We start from the raw sequence: 19,321 nt of genomic DNA, 5'->3' as shown, positions 1-19,321 counted from the left end.
AGGGAGCAGCATTATAGTAGTTATATTCTTGTACATAGGGAGCAGTATTATAGTAGTTATATTCTTGTACATAGGGGCAGTATTATAGTAGTTATATTCTTGTACATAGGAGCAGTATTATAGTCGTTATATTCTTGTACATAGGAGCAGTATTATAGTAGTTATATTCTTGTACATAGGAGCAGTATTATAGTAGTTATATTCTTGTACATAGGACGGCAGTATTATAGTAGTTATATTCTTGTACATAGGAGCAGTATTATAGTAGTTATATTCTTGTACATAGGGGGCAGTATTATAGTAGTTATATTCTTGTACATAGGGGCAGTATTATAGTAGTTATATTCTTGTACATAGGGGGCAGTATTATAGTAGTTATATTTTTGTACATGGAGACAGTATTATAGTAGTTATATTCTTGTACATAGGGGGCAGTATTATAGTAGTTATATTCTTGTACATAGGGGGCAGTATTATAGTTATATTCTTGTACATAGGGGGCAGTATTATAGTAGTTATATTCTTGTACATAGGGGGCAGTATTATAGTAGTTATATTCTTGTACATAGGAGGAGCAGTATTATAGTCGTTATATTCTTGTACATAGGAGCAGTATTATAGTAGTTATATTCTTGTACATAGGGGGCAGTATTATAGTAGTTATATTATTGTACATAGGGGGCAGTATTTTAGTAGTTATATTCTTGTACATAGGGGGCAGTATTATAGTAGTTATATTCTTGTACATAGGAGCAGTATTCTAGTAGTTATAATCTTGTACATAGGGGCAGTATTATAGAAGTTATATTCTTGTACATAGGGGCAGTTTTATAGTAGTTATATTTTTGTACATAGGGGCAGTGTTAAAGTAGTTATATTCTTGCATATAGGATCAGTATTTTAGTAGTTATATTCTTGTACATAGGAGCAGTATTATAGTAGTTATATTCTAGTACATAGGGGGCAGAATTATAGTAGTTATATTCTTGTATATAGGAGCAGTATTATAGTAGTTATATTCTTGTATGTAGGGGTCAGTATTATAGTAGTTATATTCTTGCATATAGGATCAGTATTTTAGTAGTTATATTCTTGTACATAGGAGCAGTATTATAGTAGTTATATTCTAGTACATAGGGGGCAGTATTATAGTAGTTATATTCTTGTACATAGGGGCAGTTTTATAGTAGTTATATTTTTGTACATAGGGGGCAGTGTTATAGTAGTTATATTCTTGCATATAGGATCAGTATTTTAATAGTTATATTCTTGTACATAGGAGCAGTATTATAGTAGTTATATTCTAGTACATAGGGGGCAGAATTATAGTAGTTATATTCTTGTACATAGGGGCAGTATTATAGTAGTTATATTCTTGTACATAGAGGCAGTATTATAGTAGTTATATTCTTGCACATAGGAGCAGTATTATAGTGGTTATATTCTTGTATATAGGGGGCAGTATTATAGTAGTTATATTCTTGTACATAGGGGGCAGTATTATAGTTGTTATATTCTTGTACATAGGAGCAGTATTATAGTAGTTATATTCTTGTACATAGGGGGCAGTATTATAGTAGTTATATTCTTGTACATAGGGGGCAGTATTATAGTAGTTATATTCTTGTACATAGGGGGCAGTATTATAGTAGTTATATTCTTGTACATAGGAGGAGCAGTATTATAGTCGTTATATTCTTGTACATAGGAGCAGTATTATAGTAGTTATATTCTTGTACATAGGGGGCAGTATTATAGTAGTTATATTATTGTACATAGGGGGCAGTATTTTAGTAGTTATATTCTTGTAGATAGGGGGCAGTATTATAGTAGTTATATTCTTGTACATAGGAGCAGTATTCTAGTAGTTATATTCTTGTACATAGGGGCAGTATTATAGTAGTTATATTCTTGTTCATAGGGGCAGTTTTATAGTAGTTATATTTTTGTACATAGGGGCAGTGTTAAAGTAGTTATATTCTTGCATATAGGATCAGTATTTTAGTAGTTATATTCTTGTACATAGGAGCAGTATTATAGTAGTTATATTCTAGTACATAGGGGGCAGAATTATAGTAGTTATATTCTTGTATATAGGAGCAGTATTATAGTAGTTATATTCTTGTATATAGGGGTCAGTATTATAGTAGTTATATTCTTGCATATAGGATCAGTATTTTAGTAGTTATATTCTTGTACATAGGAGCAGTATTATAGTAGTTATATTCTAGTACATAGGGGGCAGTATTATAGTAGTTATATTCTTGTACATAGGGGCAGTTTTATAGTAGTTATATTTTTGTACATAGGGGGCAGTATTATAGTAGTTATATTCTTGCATATAGGATCAGTATTTTAGTAGTTATATTCTTGTACATAGGGGGCAGTGTTATAGTAGTTATATTCTTGCATATAGGATCAGTATTTTAGTAGTTATATTCTTGTACATAGGAGCAGTATTATAGTAGTTATATTCTAGTACATAGGGGGCAGAATTATAGTAGTTATATTCTTGTACATAGGGGGCAGTATTATAGTAGTTATATTCTTGTACATAGGGGTGCAAAGAAAAGACCTGAAGTTTTGAACTGAAACGTAAGTTGATGTGCATGCAAAATGTAAATGCATGTTCACACAAGGCCATTAAACAGAGAGAAACCAAAGACAAGAAAAATACCCAAATAACTGAAAGTAAATGTATAAATCGCACAGTGCAAAAATAATAATAAATAATAAAGGGTATTTAGTTAACATAATTTTGATCAAAATACTGTGAAAGCCATCCCTCCACTTCACGGCAACCCTTATGGGACAGTCCTAACTCTAATATTAAAAACCTTACCATTTGTCAAGTGACATACATATGGACAAGGGCAGAGAGACTGGATCCCTGGTGTAAGCATAAAGCCGAAGCAGAATGAGCGTCTCAGCCCAGACAAAGGGCGGCCACACCCTTTTATATGCACTAAAGCATACTGACTGAACATGCATTTACATTTTGCATGCACATCAACTTACGTTTCAGTTCAGACCTTCAGGTTTTTTCTTTGCAGTCAGTATGCTTTAGTGCATATAAAAGGGTGTGGCCGCCCTTTGTCTGGGCTGAGACGCTCATTCTGCTTCGGCTTTATGCTTACACCAGGGATCCAGTCTCTCTGCCCTTGTCCATATGTATGTCACTTGACAAATGGTAAGGTTTTTAATATTAGAGTTAGGACTGTCCCATAAGGGTTGCCGTGAAGTGGCGGGATGGCTTTCACAGTATTTTGATCAAAATTATGTTAACTAAATACCCTTTATTATTTATTATTATTTTTGCACTGTGCGATTTATACATTTACTTTCAGTTATTTGGGTATTTTTCTTGTCTTTGGTTTCTCTTTGTACATAGGGGTGCAGTATTATATTAGTTATATTCTTGTACATAGGGGGCAGTATTATAGTAGTTATATTCTTGTACATAGGAGCAGTATTATAGTAGTTATACTCTTGTACATAGGGACAGTATTATAGTAGTTATATTCTTGTACATAGGGGGCAGTATTATAGTAGTTATATTCTTGTACATAGGAGCAGTATTATAGTAGTTATATTCTTGTACATAGGAGCAGTATTATAGTAGTTATACTCTTGTACATAGGGAGCAGTATTATAGTAGCTATATTCTTGTACATAGGTGGTTGTATTATAGTAGTTATATTCTTGTACATAGGGGGCAGTATTATAGTAGTTATATTCTTGTACATTGGAGCAATATTATAGTAGTTATATTCTTGTACATAGGAGGCAGTATTATAGTAGTTATATTCTTATACATAGGAGCAGTATTAAAGTAGTTATATTCTTGTACATAGGAGCAGTATTATAGTAGTTATATTCTTGTACATAGGGGGCAGTATTATAGTAGTTATATTCTTGTACATAGGGGGCAGTATTATAGTAGTTATATTCTTGTACATAGGAGCAGTATTATAGTAGTTATATTCTTGTACATAGGGGCAGTATTATAGTAGTTATATTTTTGTACATAGGAGCAGTATTATAGTAGTTATATTCTTGTACATAGGGAGCAGTATTATAGTAGTTATATTCTTGTACATAGGGGGCAGTATTATGGTAGTTATATTCTTGTACATAGGAGCAGTATTATAGTAGTTACATTCTTGTACATAGGGGCAGTATTATAGTAGTTATATTCTTGTACATAGGAGCAGTATTATAGTAGTTATATTCTTGTACATAGGGGGCAGTATTATGGTAGTTATATTCTTGTACATAGGAGCAGTATTATAGTAGTTATATTCTTGTACATAGGGGCAGTATTATAGTAGTTATATTCTTGTACATAGGGGCAGTATTATAGTAGTTATATTCTTGCACATAGAGGCAGTATTATAGTAGTTACATTCTTGTACATAGTGGGCAGTATTATAGTAGTTATATTCTTGTACATAGGGACTGTATTATAGTAGTTATATTCTTGTACATAGGGGCAGTATTATAGTAGTTATATTCTTGTACATAGGAGCAGTATTATAGTAGTTATATTCTTGTACATAGGGAGCAGTATTACAGTAGTTATATTCTTGTACATATGAGCAGTATTATAGTAGTTATATTCTTGTACATAGGAGAAGTATTATAGTAGTTATATTCTTGTACATAGGGGGCAGTATTATAGTAGTTATATTCTTGTACATAGGAGCAGTATTATAGTAGTTATATTCTTGTACATAGGGGGCAGTATTATAGTAGTTATATTCTTGTACATAGGAGGCAGTATTATAGTGGTTATATTCTTGTACATAGGAGCAGTATTATAGTAGTTATATTCTTGTACATAGGTGGCAGTATTATAGTAGTTATATTCTTGTACAAAGGAGCAGTATTATAGTAGTTATATTCTTGTATATAGGGGCAGTATTATAGTAGTTATATTCTTGTACATAGGAGCAGTATTATAGTAGTTATATTCTTATACATAGGAGCAGTATTATAATAGTTATATTCTTGTACATAGGAGCAGTATTATAGTAGTTATATTCTTGTACATAGGGGCTGTATTATAGTAGTTATATTCTTGTACATAGGGGCAGTATTACAGTAGTTATATTCTTGTACATAGGGGGCAGTATTATAGTAGTTATATTCTTGTACATAGGAGCAGTATTATAGTAGTTATATTCTTGTACATAGGGGGCAGTATTATAGTAGTTATATTCTTGTACATAGGAGGCAGTATTATAGTAGATATATTCTTGTACATAGGAGCAGTATTATAGTAGTTATATTCTTGTACATAGGGGGCAGTATTATAGTAGTTATATTCTTGTACATAGGAGTAGTATTATAGTAGTTATATTCTTGTACATAGGGGCAGTATTATAATAGTTATATTCTTGGACATAGGAGGCAGTATTATTGTAGTTATATTCTTGTACATAGGGGGCAGTATTATAGTAGTTATATTCTTGTACATAGGAGCAGTATTATAGTAGTTATATTCTTATACCTAGGAGCAGTCTTATAATAGTTATATTCTTGTATGTAGGGGGCAGTATTATAGCAGTTATATTCTTGTACATAGGGTCAGTATTATAGTAGTTATATTCTTGTACATAGGAGCAGTATTATAGTAGTTATATTCTTGTACATAGGGAGCAGTATTATAGTAGTTATATTCTTGTACATAGGGGGCAGCATTATAGTAATTATATTCGTGTACATAGGAGCAGTATTATAGTAGTTATATTCTTGTACATAGGGGCAGTATTATAGTAGTTATAATCTTGCACATAGGAGCAGTATTATAGTAGTTATATTCTTGTACATAGGGAGCAGTATTATAGTAGTTATATTCTTGTACATAGGAGCAGTATTATAGTAGTTATATTCTTGTATGTAGGGGGCAGTATTATGGTAACCTTTGATAACCTTTGATTAGGGGCAGTGTTAATAGCCGGTATGGATGATAGTTTTCCTTTTGTAATAACCTCTCGAGCTCATGGATTGTCACATTTTTCACTCCTTCTCCTTCTATCTGACCTGCTGTTTTCTACCTTTCTTGTTTCTGCCTCTGTCTCATCTTGTCCTGACTGTCTCTTTGTGGCTGCTGTCTCGCGGTCCCGGTGCCTGATCTCACTGTTTCTTGTGCTGTTTATTTCAGGGTAACGTAGTCGCCATCAAACATGTGAATAAGAAGCGCATAGAGCTGACCAGACAGGTCCTGTTCGAGCTGAAGCATGTAAGTATAGTGACGACCTGTTCAGACGCTGGTGACGCGGGAGAGGGCGACCCCTCCATGTAACACTATAGTGAATGAACGTCATTCATTCGTGGGGGGCTATATCCTGGAGGTCAGCCATGATTATTTTGGAGAAGTAGTGTTGCATCTGCAAATGACTAAGGTGTGTCATGTAATTAACCTGTGAACAGGTTATGTGACCCCACCCCTGAGGTACAATTGTAAAACCCCTTTAATGCTGATCGCAGTCTCACTTTGCTGGTAGAATTTCATTGGGATATTAGTGTCACGGGTGTGTCAGAGGTGACAGAGAGTCGCTCTGCAGTTGGTTGCAGGAGATCTCTACGTTTAGCATTACAGACATCTTCTTAGAGGCTGTCTCTAGGACCCAACGGCTACCTTCCTCTGGCTAACTCCCTGGCCTGGGTGTATAAATACCTGCTGTGTTCTAGAGGGAGGTGCTGGCGATATTCATTACTACTTGTGAGGCTTTAGGAAGAGCAGTACTTCGTCCTCTCTGGAGGACGTGTGCGTATTTGTCTGGAGTCGTCTAAAGCTAAGCAATTTCCTTCTGTTTTTTCACCCTTGTTGTCTATAGTGTTTAGTGGAGATTGACTAGTGCTCATCTCCTCCCTTCCCTAGCCTGAGCCAAATGCCAGGGAAAGACAGGGCGAGGCACGCGTGTGGCGATTGGTGAATAGCCAATACAGGGACGTTAGTGGAGACAGGGTGACGCTAGATCAACCTAGGAGGTCTCACTCCCCCCCCTTTCCCTAGAGTCTGGGTTCCCTTTTCCTAGAGTCTGGGCTCCCTTTCCCTCTTCCCTTTGTGTTGTACTAAGTCTTCCCCACACCTTGCGTGATATTATCGCTGGCCAAGCACATTTTGAAAAGGGAAAAAAAAAACTGACACTTAGTTTTTTTTCTCTCGGTGTGTTTTTGGGCGTGGACCTTTTTTTTTCCTTTCTCCTTAGTATGGGTACTGTTGCAGAGCTCGCAGAGCGGCTGCGCAGGCTGTCTCTGGAGGTGAATGACCTCCGCTGTGAGGTTCAGCAGCAGCATCAGCGGTTACAGGTCGCCAATGTGGGGGTCTCTGCAGGTAGGCCTGCCCAGCCTGAACACAAGGTTGACCACCTGGACAGGTTTTCAGGAGGTAGGGACAATTGTTTTGTATTTAAGGAGACCTGAAAACTGTATTTTAAACTTCGTCCTTCCTCCTCCTGTAATGCGGAGCAATGGATTTGTATTGTGATCTCTCTACGGCAGGGAGATCCTCAGTCGTGGGTGTTTTCTTTACTGCTGGATTCGGTTTGTCTCCAGTCTGTGGAGGGTTTTCGGGGCTCTGGCCCTCATCTATGATGATCCTGACCGAGTCTCCTTGGCTGAGTCTCGGCTACGTCGCCTTCAGCAGGGGAATCGGTCAGTGGAGACGTACAGTCCTGAATTCTATAGATGGGCAACGGATTCCAAATGGAATGACTCAGCCCTTAGAAGCCAATTTTGTGAGGGGCTTACTGTAAGGTTTAAAGATGCTTTGGCAGTATATGATACCCCTCAGTCCTTGGAGGCTGCCATGTCGTTGGCCATACAGTGAAGGTAATAATTATTTGATCCCTTGCTGTTTTTGTAATTTTGCCCACTGACAAAGACATGAACAGTCTATAATTTTAAGGGTAGGTTAATTTTAACATTGAGAGATAGAATATCCCCCCAAAAAAATCAAGAAAATCACATTGTATAAATTAGATAAATTTATTTGCATTTTGCAGGGAGAAATAAGTATTTGATCCCTCTGGCAAACACTTAATACTTGGTGGTAAAACCCTTGTTGGCAGCACAGCAGTCGGAGGTTTTCTGTAGTTGATGATGAGGGTAGCACACATGTCAGGAGGAGTTTTTGTCCACTCCTCTTTGCAGATCATCTCTAAATCATTCAGATTTTGAGGCTGTCGCTTGGCAACTCGGAGCTTCAACTCCCTCCATAAGTTTTCTATGGGATTAAGGTCTGGAGACGGGCAAGGCCACTCCATGACCTTACTGTGCTTCTTTTTGAGCCACTCCTTTGTTTTCTTGGCTGTATGTTTTGTGTCATTGTCTTGCTGGAAGACCCAGCCATGACCCATTTGTAATGTCCTGGCTGAGGGAAGGAGGTTGTCACTGAGGATTTTATGGTATATGGCTCAATCCATTCTCCCATTGATGCGGCGAAGTAGTCCTGTGCCCTTAGCAGAGAAACACCCCCAAAACATAATGTTTCCACCTCCATGCTTGACAGTGGGGATGGTGTTCTTTGGGTCATAGGCAGCATTTCTCTTCCTTCAAACACGGCGAGTTGAGTTAATGCCAAAGAGCTCAATTTTTGTCTCATCTGACCACAGCACCTTCTCCTAATAACTCACAGAATCATCCAGGTGTTCATTGGCAAACTTCAGACGGGCCTGCACATGTGCCTTCTTGAGCAGGGGGACCTTGCGGGCACTGCAGGATTTTAAACCTTTAAGGCGTAATGTGTTAACAATGGTTTTCTTGATGACTGTGGTCCCAGCTGCCTTGAGATCATTAACAAGTTCCCCCGTGTAGTTTTAGGCTGATCTCTCACCTTCCTCATGATCAAGGATACCCCACGAGGTGAGATTTTGTATGGTGCACCAGATCGATGTCGATTGACAGTCATTTTGTATTTCTTCTGACGCGCCCCCTGGGACATATTCCTTTTTGAGGGGAATACCCGGCACCGGATCAGATGGGGGGTTGTAGTCTCCGAGCGGCTGTGACCCGGTCCCGTGCCCAGGGCGTCAAGCTCAGTGTGATGTGGCAGTTCTACAGATGTTACTAAAGTTCTTTTGTGTCGACTACGCCACCCGTTATGATGCGGTCACTGTGGCCGCCGCTGCAGCAGGGTCCGCTGAGGCTGATGGTGGGTGCGCAGCTTGGTGAGATAACCCCCAACGGGAGGGGTATAGCCTCAGAGGGGACAGGCGCAGAGGATGGGGGTTGTGGTGGTGTAGTGCAGACGGCAGTGAAGACAGAGTCGGGTTGTGCAGTTAAGGGTGTTTACTTACTGCAGATGTTGTACTGGTCACTCCAGCTGCTAGTGACCACCCGAGCCGTGCTGCGTCCACCAGGTCCTGGATCCAGCCAACCCCCAAACAAGTCCGGAGCGTGGCCCTGAGCTCTCCCTCTGTCCTTTCTTCAGCCGTCCCCACCAGTGATCCACCTAGGTCCAGCTCCCTCGGGCCTTCTGTTGGGACACCCTTGGCCCTGGGTTCCCTGACCCTTCATGTGGTGTGCCTTCGGGGTGAATGTGGTGGGTGACCGTGACAGACACTGCCCACGGTCTCCGGTCTCTGGCTGGGGTGTGCTTTCTGCCCCCACCAGTTTGGGTTCCGGTACCCTTTTGCTGACTCCTCACCCGGTGCTCTGATTTGGGTTCTTGGGTCCCTTCTCTTCTGTGCTCTGGGTCTTTCTCTTTTCTCCTCTCTCACTCTGGGTCTTGGTCTTTCTTCTCTCCTCTCCTAACTTGTTTTCTGCAGCTGATCCTCTCTGCATCTGACTCTCTGCGTCTGACCCTGATCTTAGTTGGTGCCCACCTTATATACACCCTCTATGTGTGAGCTCAGGTGACCAGCACCCAATGAGCTCCTATCTTTACCCAGGCTGCTCCCCCTATCTGCCCCTACACTACATGGGATGTACCACCCCCCTCCCACTCCAGCCAGGAACAGACTCGGTCGTACCTGCACATTTCTAAGTGGGAGTACCGTCGGCCTGTTCCTCGGAAATGGGATGTGTGTAGTGCATGCAGCCTACCGAGCTCAGATCCACACTCCATCCTTACCCGGGAGTGGAATATCACACCTCTGGGTTGAGGTGCAATACCCCTGTAGCAGCCGAATCCTCAGGGTGCTACATTCCCCCCTGGTAAACCACAGCACGTCCTCGGGCTGTAAAGACAAAAACACCAAAACATACAAAATTTTTCATATAAACATAATAAAACATATAAAACATTATATAAATAACATATCTTAGCAGATAAAACTTTCTCGTCGTCTCCTGTTTCAGGTTCCTCCTCCGGACACTGTGCACCGTGTGTCCGGGAAAAGTGCGACAGTCTCTTTGAAAAACTGGTTTTCTATAAAACCGGTAGGGGGCGCTTTAGGACGCGCAACTATTTACAGGGGAAGTTGGCCGCTCTCAGTCCTCGGCCAGGTAGAGGGAAGGGAATGGCTGCTCACAGTCCTCAGCCTGTAGGATGAAGGGGTTAACGGGTAAACAGTTCACTGGTCCCAACGGGGACTATTTTAGCAGCAACGGTTCACTGTGCCCCGACGGGCAACTATATACAGTCTCTACTCCCGTCCTCAACGACGGCTCCCTCCTGCTTTTTCTTGGTATGGTGTTGCTTCAGACCCGTCCGGGTCCTCTGGCTCCTCCTCCCCGTACCGCAACTCCTCCTCCGTCAAGCGGTGTACGTGGAGGGCGTAAGGTCCTTTGGCACACTTGTGCCGGGTGAAAGTGACCTCGTCTCCGACGTAGAGGTCACGGCCTTTGTGACCTTCCGGCAGGTGGGACTCGACGTCTCTGCGGGTCACAAAAACGTCACCGCGGTTGTTACGGTCCCGAATAAAGCCCCACCCATGCTGCGGGTTGAACTTTATCACCGTCCCGATGGTGCGGGGACAGTGCGCTGCACGGGGGTTCCTCCTAGTCCGGCTCTTCTGCTCCGCACTCCGGATTTGGGCCTGTTGTTCTCTGACCCGCCTCTCCTCCCGTTCTCTCGTAAACTCTGCTAGCTGCTGACGACAACACTCAGTACGCTCAGCGGCGACTGCCCGAGTTTCCTGAGTGAACCCCATTAAATCTTCTCCGGTGGGGTCCCACTCAAACTGTGCTTCCGCTAGCGGGGGCGAGATCCGTGCCACGGGCTTCGGAGCCGGAATCAGGGGTTCATCCAGGGGTCTTAGTCTCTGCTGCCGTTCCAGCTCATGGTATCCTTCGGGCCAGATGAAGGGCCGCCCGTCCGGCCATGTGAGCTGGCTGAAGAGGTCCTCCCCCAGGTGTGGCACCCTTGGTATTGCGGGCGCGGGCGCGGTGGTGGTGGCGCCCGGGTTGCCCAGGCCTTGCGGCCAGGCCTGGGGCACCTGGAAGGTGAAGGGCACCGTTAGGACGGCGGCGCCCTGGGCTACTTGGCCCTGCGACCAGGCCGGGGGCTCCGCGGAGGTAGGGGGCGCTGTTGGTATTGCGGCGCCCGGGGGTACTAGGCCTTGCGACCAGGCTGGTGGTAATTCCTGCCTTGTCACGCTCCGGATCGAGGCGCGTGACGTCACAGGGGTCGCTGCGGCGGCTTCCGGTCGGGGCCTAGTCCATAGCGGTGACGTGGCGGCTACGGGCACAGCAGGGGGACTTTCGGGCTCTGCGACGGGGAGCTGGGGCAGGTGAGCGGTGTCACGGCTTGGGGTATAGGCGTCCCCTTTACCTTCCTCCATGTGTTCGGCTCCCTCCTCGGCGCCGTCTCCGGCCTTGGGTCCTCCCGCGCCATCCTCAGAGGCGGTCTGCTTCCTCTTCCAGGGTAGCGTGCTCCGTTGACTGGTCTCTGCTTGCTGGGCCATCTCCCGGCTCCACTCCGCCAGTATCTCACGCTGTACCCGGGCCATCCTCCGTGCGAGGCCCTCCAGGGCAGTTTGTGCACACTCCCGGTCTCGGGGGAGCTGCGCTAAGATCTCCGCTAGACCTAGCGGGGTTGTGGACTCTAGCAGGCTCCTGACCATCGGGTCGGTGCTGCTCTGCTCTGCTTCCGGCAGGCTCCTGGCCAGCGGGCCGGTGCTGCTCTGCCCTCCTTCCTCGGTCTCTAGCAGACTCCTGGCCAGCGGGCCGGTGCTGTTCTGCTTTCTCTCCATCTCCGGGTAAGCTCCTCCGCTACTCCTCTTCAGGCTTCTTGCCTCCGGGTGCGCTCGCTCCAGACTCCTCCAAGCGACACCCATCTTTTCTCTTCTCTTTCGTCTCCTCCCACTTCGAGGGCGGTCCCGGGGCAACTCGGTGACTGTCAGCTCCAGGGGTAGTTCTTTCACGCTGACAGACACCTCCAGCATCACAGTCTCTGTTGGTGGGGGCGGTTTCCACTTTTGGCGCCATTTTCTGTCCTGGCCCACGATGGGAGGTGGCCTCTTGCCCTCCTTTGGCACGCCCATAATGGCGTCCGCTGCTCTTCCAAGGCGGGAAATCTGCGGTTTTGGCGGGAAGCGTCGCCCAGTGGCGGGAAACTCTGCAGATGGCGGGAACAAGTTGGAAATGGCGGACAATCGGCGGGAAACGACTGGTGATGGAGTCCGATGGCGTGGACCCTCCGGAACCGGCGGGAGACTTCTTTCTGAGGTAAACTTGCACTTTTCTTCAGGCACGCAGTACCCGGGTGTTGCGGGCACGTAATCCTGCCGACTACGCCAAAGTTGACGCGCCCCCTGGGACATATTCCTTTTTGAGGGGAATACCCGGCACCGGATCAGATGGGGGGTTGTAGTCTCCGAGCGGCTGTGACCCGGTCCCGTGCCCAGGGCGTCAAGCTCAGTGTGATGTGGCAGTTCTACAGATGTTACTAAAGTTCTTTTGTGTCGACTACGCCACCCGTTATGATGCGGTCACTGTGGCCGCCGCTGCAGCAGGGTCCGCTGAGGCTGATGGTGGGTGCGCAGCTTGGTGAGATAACCCCCAACGGGAGGGGTATAGCCTCAGAGGGGACAGGCGCAGAGGATGGGGGTTGTGGTGGTGTAGTGCAGACGGCAGTGAAGACAGAGTCGGGTTGTGCAGTTAAGGGTGTTTACTTACTGCAGATGTTGTACTGGTCACTCCAGCTGCTAGTGACCACCCGAGCCGTGCTGCGTCCACCAGGTCCTGGATCCAGCCAACCCCCAAACAAGTCCGGAGCGTGGCCCTGAGCTCTCCCTCTGTCCTTTCTTCAGCCGTCCCCACCAGTGATCCACCTAGGTCCAGCTCCCTCGGGCCTTCTGTTGGGACACCCTTGGCCCTGGGTTCCCTGACCCTTCATGTGGTGTGCCTTCGGGGTGAATGTGGTGGGTGACCGTGACAGACACTGCCCACGGTCTCCGGTCTCTGGCTGGGGTGTGCTTTCTGCCCCCACCAGTTTGGGTTCCGGTACCCTTTTGCTGACTCCTCACCCGGTGCTCTGATTTGGGTTCTTGGGTCCCTTCTCTTCTGTGCTCTGGGTCTTTCTCTTTTCTCCTCTCTCACTCTGGGTCTTGGTCTTTCTTCTCTCCTCTCCTAACTTGTTTTCTGCAGCTGATCCTCTCTGCATCTGACTCTCTGCGTCTGACCCTGATCTTAGTTGGTGCCCACCTTATATACACCCTCTATGTGTGAGCTCAGGTGACCAGCACCCAATGAGCTCCTATCTTTACCCAGGCTGCTCCCCCTATCTGCCCCTACACTACATGGGATGTACCACCCCCCTCCCACTCCAGCCAGGAACAGACTCGGTCGTACCTGCACATTTCTAAGTGGGAGTACCGTCGGCCTGTTCCTCGGAAATGGGATGTGTGTAGTGCATGCAGCCTACCGAGCTCAGATCCACACTCCATCCTTACCCGGGAGTGGAATATCACACCTCTGGGTTGAGGTGCAATACCCCTGTAGCAGCCGAATCCTCAGGGTGCTACACTTCCATTTTCTTACTATTGCACCAACAGTTGTCTCCTTCTCACCCAGCGTCTTACTTATGGTTTTGTAGCCCATTCCAGCTTTGTGCAGGTCTATGATCTTGTCCCTGACATCCTTAGAAAGCTCTTTGGTCTTGCCCATGTTGTAGAGGTTAGAGTCTGACTGATTAATTGAGTCTGTGGACAGGAGTCTTTTATACAGGTGACTATGTAAGACAGTTGTCTTTAATGCAGGTAACGAGTTGATTAGGAGCATCTAACTAGTCTGTAGGAGCCAGAACTCATAATGGTTTTAGGGGATCAAATACTTTTTTCTCACTGCAAAATGCAAAAAAATGTATCTAATTTATACAATGTGATTTTCTTGATTTTTTGGGGGGATATTCTATCTCTCAATGGTACAATTAACCTACCCTTAAAATTATAGACTGTTCATGTCTTTGTCAGTGGGCAAACTTACAGAAACAGCAAGGGATCAAATACTTATTTCCTTCACTGTACGTCTTGATAGGCGCCTTCGGGATAGACGGGTGAGACCACCTTCTCCGGGGCCTTCTTGTCGGGGTTGTGTACCACTGCCAGGGGAGCAGTCTGGGGTTGAGCCAGTACTGGGGGAGGTGGAGGTACCCATGCAGTTAGGGGGTGTCTCTGCATCATACATCTCCCCGGAGATTCACAGGAAAAAATGCGTATTTTTTTTTTGTGGGGAAATAGGGACATTTTGTTGGGACCTGTTCTTCAATTCCTAAACAAAAGAAAACTTTGATAAACAAGGGGTGCATTTGTTAACAACCTGCAGTTCCCGGTTTGTCCTGTCAGCAGAGGTGGTGCTAGAGAGCAAAACCGAGAAAATTTCTGTGTTTGTTGACAGTGGAGCCGGAGTCAGCATGGTTGATGCTGAGTTTGTGAAAACTCATGGTCTTGCTTGCTGTGCTTTAGCTGAACCTATTTCCATCTTTGCCATTGACTCAGCGCCACTTGCACAGAAAGCATTTACTCAGCTTGTACATAATGTAAAACTGAGGGTGGGGTCGGTTCATTGTGAAATCATCCCTTGCTATGTCCTGGAGAATCTTCCTACTCCGATTGTCTTGGGTATACCTTGGCTTGTTAAACATAATCCGTTGGTGGATTGGCAAACCGGGGAGATCATTGAATGGGGAGATTACTGCCTTGAGAACTGTTTAGATATTTCCCTTGCTACTGTCTCTACAGAAATATTACCTGCTTTTCTGTCTGGTTTTGAGGACGTTTTTTCTGAGAGGTGTCAGGATTTGCCTCCTCATCGTGCTTATGACTGTCCTATTAATCTGACCCCGGAGCTAAACTACCGAAGTCCAGACTGTATAATCTTTCTGGCCCTGAGAGACAAGCCATGAAGCATTTCATTGCGGAAAGTCTGGAGAAGGGACACATTAGACCCTCATCTTCGCCCGTGGCGGAAGGCTTCTTCTTTGTGAAAAAAAAAGATGACGGCCTACGTCCCTGTTTTGATTTTCGGGAATTAAATCAAATTACCGTCCTAGATCCATACCCTCTTCCTCTGATTCCTGATTTGATCAGCCAGGTTGTGGGAGCTAAGGTATTCTCCAAGTTGGATTTAAGGGGAGCCTACAATCTGGTTAGAATCAGAGAAGGGGACGAATGGAAGACGGCGTTCAATACCCCGGAAGGTCATTTCGAGAGTCTGGTTATGCCTTTCGGTTTGACCAATGCACCTGCGGTGTTCCAGCATTTCATAAATGATATTTTCCACCATTTGGTGGGGAGGTTTGTGGTGGTCTATCTGGACGTTATTTTGGTTTATTCACCTGATTTTGAGACACATCGGGGGCATGTTAAGCAGGTGCTCAAGATATTAAGGGATAACAAACTTTATGCCAAACTGGAAAAATGTGTTTTTGCTGTTCAGGAAGTGCAGTTTTTGGGGTACTTGTTGTCATCTTCGGGTTTTCAGATGGATCCAGAGAAGATCCGTGCAGTCCTTGACTGGAAACGTCCTGAGAACCTGAAGGCTCTACAAAGTTTTCTGGACTTTACTAATTTTTACAGGAAATTCATCCAAAATTACTCTGTTATAGTGAAACCCCTTACTGACATGACAAGGAAGGGGTCTGATTTTTCAAAATGGTTGTATGCCTCCCTCCAGGCTTTTTCTTCCTTAAAGAATCATTTTGCCACTGCACCTATTCTCAGTTAACCCAATGTTTCCCAACCCTTTATTGTGGAGGTTGATGCGTCAGATGGCGGGGTTGGGGCTGTGTTGTCTCAGGGTCCGTTCCCTGGTAAAGGGCGTCCATGCGCCCTCATTTCTAAAAAATTGTCTTCGGCTGAGAGAAATTATGACGTGGGTAATAGGGAACTTTTGGCGATCAAAATGGCATTCGAAGAATGGCGACATTGGTTGGAGGGGGCTGTCCATCCTATTGCTGTTATTACTGACCATAAGAACCTGTCATATCTCCAGTCAGCTAAATGTCTCAACCCTAGGCAGGTCAGGTGGTCCCTGTTTTTTAGTAGCTTTAATTTTGTTGTCACTTTTCGTCCAGGGGTCAAAAATGTCAAGGCTGATGCTTTGTCCCGGAGCTTCCCTGGTGGTGGTGACTATGAGAATCCTGCCCCGATATTAGAGAAGGGAGTAGTCATTTTGGCACTGTATCCTGAACTGGAGGGTGAGGTGTCAGAGACTCAGGGGGATGCCCGTGCCTCCTGCCCTTAAGGAAGGTTATTTGTACCATCTAATCTGCACCTCAAAGTCTGTGGAGGGGTTTTTCAAGTCTCTAGCCCTCATCTATGATGATCCTGACCGAGTCTCCTTGGCTGAGTCCAGGCTGCGTCGCCTTCAGCAGGGGAATCGGTCAGTGGAGACGTACAGTTCGGAATTGCATAGATGGGCAATGGATTCCAAATGGAATAACTCAGCCCTTAGAAGACAATTTTGTGAGGGGCTTACTGAAAGGTTGAAAGATGCCTTGGCAGTATATGAAACCCCTCAGTCCTTGGAGGCTGCCATGTCGTTGGCCATACAGTGAAGGAAATAATTATTTGCTCCCTTGCTGTTTTTGTAAGTTTGCCCACTGACAAAGACATGAACAGTCTATAATTTTAAGGGTAGGTTAATTTTAGCATTGAGAGATAGAATATCCAAAACAAAATCAAGAATATCACATGGTATAAATTATATAAATTTATTTGCATTTTGCAGTGAGAAATAAGTATTTGATCCCTCTGGCAAACAACACGTAATACTTGGTGGCAAAACCCTTGTTGGCAGCACAGCAGTCAGAGGTTTTTTGTAGTTGATGATGAGGGTAGCACACATGTCAGGAGGAGTTTTGGTCCACTCCTCTTTGCAGATCATCTCTAAATCAATCAGATTTTGAGGCTGTCACTTGGCAACTTGGAGCTTCAACTCATAGAATCATAGAATGGTAGAGTTGGAGGGGACCTCCTGGGTCATCTGGTCCAACTCCCTCCATAAGTTTTCTATGGGATTAATGTCTGGAGACTGGCTGTGCCACTCCATGACCTTAATGTGCTTCTTTTTGAGCCACTCCTTTGTTGCCTTGGCTGTATGTTTTGGGTCATTGTCTTGCTGGAAGACCCAACCATGACCCATTTGTAATGTCCTGGCGGAGGGAAGGAGGTTGTCACTGAGGATTCTATGGTATGTGGCTCAATCCATTCTCCCATTGATGCGGCGAAGTAGTCCTGTGCCCTTAGCAGAGAAACACCCCCAAAACATAATGTTTCCACCTCCATGCTTGACAAAAATGTTAAGGCTGATGCTTTGTCCCGGAGCTTCCCTGGTGGTGGTGACTATGAGAACCCTGCCCCGATATTAGAGAAGGGAGTAGTCATTTTGGCACTGTATCCTGAACTGGAGGGTGAGGTGTCAGAGACTCAGGGGGACGCTCCTGCCTCCTGCCCTTGAGGAAGGTTATTTGTACCATCTAATCTGCACCTCAAAGTAATTACGGAACATCACATCTCTGTGCTTGCTGGGCATCCAGGTGGTAAGGCAGCTGCGGACCTCCTTTCTCATAGTTTTTGGTGGCCGGGGTTGCATCGGGATGTGATTGAACACATATCTGCTTGTAGTATTTGCGCGTGTTCTAAGGTTTCGCACACCCGTCCGTCTATTATTCTTATTACGCTACATATCCCTAGTAGGCCATGGACACACTTGTCCCTGGATTTTATTACTGACCTACCGGTTTCTCCAGGCAAAACGGTGGTTTTGGTAGTAGTAGATAGGTTTAGTAAAATGGTTCACTTCATCGCATTACCTGCACTTCCAAATGCCAAGACACTTGCTCTGGTGTTCATAAATGAGATTGTGAAGCTTCACGGGGTGTCCTCCGATGTGGTGTCAGATCGGGGGACCCAGTTTGTTTCCAAGTTCTGGAAGGCATTCTGTTCTCGACTGGTGGGGGGGGGGGGGGGCGCAGCTGTCCTTTTCCTCTGCCTTCCACCCTCAGTCGAATGGACAAACCGATCGTGTTAATCAGAATTTGGAGACCTACCTCAGGTGTTTTGTCTCCGAAAATCAGGAGGATTGGGCATCCTACTTACCGCTGGCAGAATTTGCCATTAATAATCATCGTCAAGAATCCACTGGCAGGTCACCGTTCTTCGGTGCATACGGTTATCACCCACAGTTTGGTACCTTTAGTGGGGGGAAGCTTCAGGAGTTCCTGAGGGGGAACGGTTTGCTTCGTCGCTCTCCTCGATATGGCAGGGTGTTCTGAGTAATTTAAAGATCATGGGTGACAGGTATAAGCGTATGGCTGACAGAAAACGCTTACCAGGTCCGGACCTGAATGTGAAGGACTTTGTGTGGTTGTCCACCAGGAATATAAGATTGAAAGTTCCTTCTTGGAAGTTGTGACCTAGGTTCATTGGTCTCTATAAAATAACCGCCGTCATTAACCCAGCAGCGTTTCATCTTGAACTTCCTCAGGCCCTTAAGGTTTCACAGGGTCCTTACTCAAACAGTATGTGGAAACTCTTGAGCTCTCACCTCTACCACCGGCCCCAGCAATGGTAGATGGAAATCTGTAGTTCTAGATTTCGAGGATTGTAGATTCTCGTCTCCAACGTCGTTTTCTACAATACTTTGTGCATTGGAAGGGTTATGGTCCAGAGGAGATGATGTGGGTTTCAGCATCAGAGGTGAACGCTCCCTGGTTGGTTCGTTCATTCCACACCTCTTCTCCTGAGAAACCCGGTCCTGAGTGCCGTGGGCCACTCGTAGAGGAGGCTACTGTCACGGGTGTGTCAGAAGTGACAGACAGTCGCCCTGCAGTAGGTTGCAGGAGATCTCTACGTTTGGCATTACAAACATCTTCTTAGATGCTGTCTCTAGGACCCAGCGTCTACCTCCCTCCGGCTAATTAACTGCC

At 45.1% G+C, this 19,321-nt stretch overlaps 1 protein-coding gene across 4 annotated transcripts in view; it reads left to right on the top strand.

Moving 5' to 3' along the window:
• The window catches only part of NPR2 (natriuretic peptide receptor 2), a 567,493-nt gene that overhangs the window by 414,367 nt on the left and 133,805 nt on the right, over window positions 1–19,321 (top strand). For all 4 annotated transcript variants that reach the window (XM_073684396.1, XM_073684388.1, XM_073684406.1 and 1 more), the window contains one exon: window positions 6,167–6,244. In XM_073684396.1, coding sequence (XP_073540497.1) covers window positions 6,167–6,244 — 78 coding nt within the window. The remainder of the gene's footprint in view (window positions 1–6,166; window positions 6,245–19,321) is intronic.

The sequence above is a fragment of the Phyllobates terribilis genome, unplaced genomic scaffold (assembly GCF_046119375.1).
Source record: "Phyllobates terribilis strain yellow unplaced genomic scaffold, ASM4611937v1 Scaffold_1__5_contigs__length_1240528914, whole genome shotgun sequence".
Lineage (NCBI taxonomy): Eukaryota > Metazoa > Chordata > Amphibia > Anura > Dendrobatidae > Phyllobates > Phyllobates terribilis.
The sequence above is the reverse complement of the archived record's forward strand: the minus strand, read 5'-3'. Positions and strand labels throughout refer to the sequence as shown.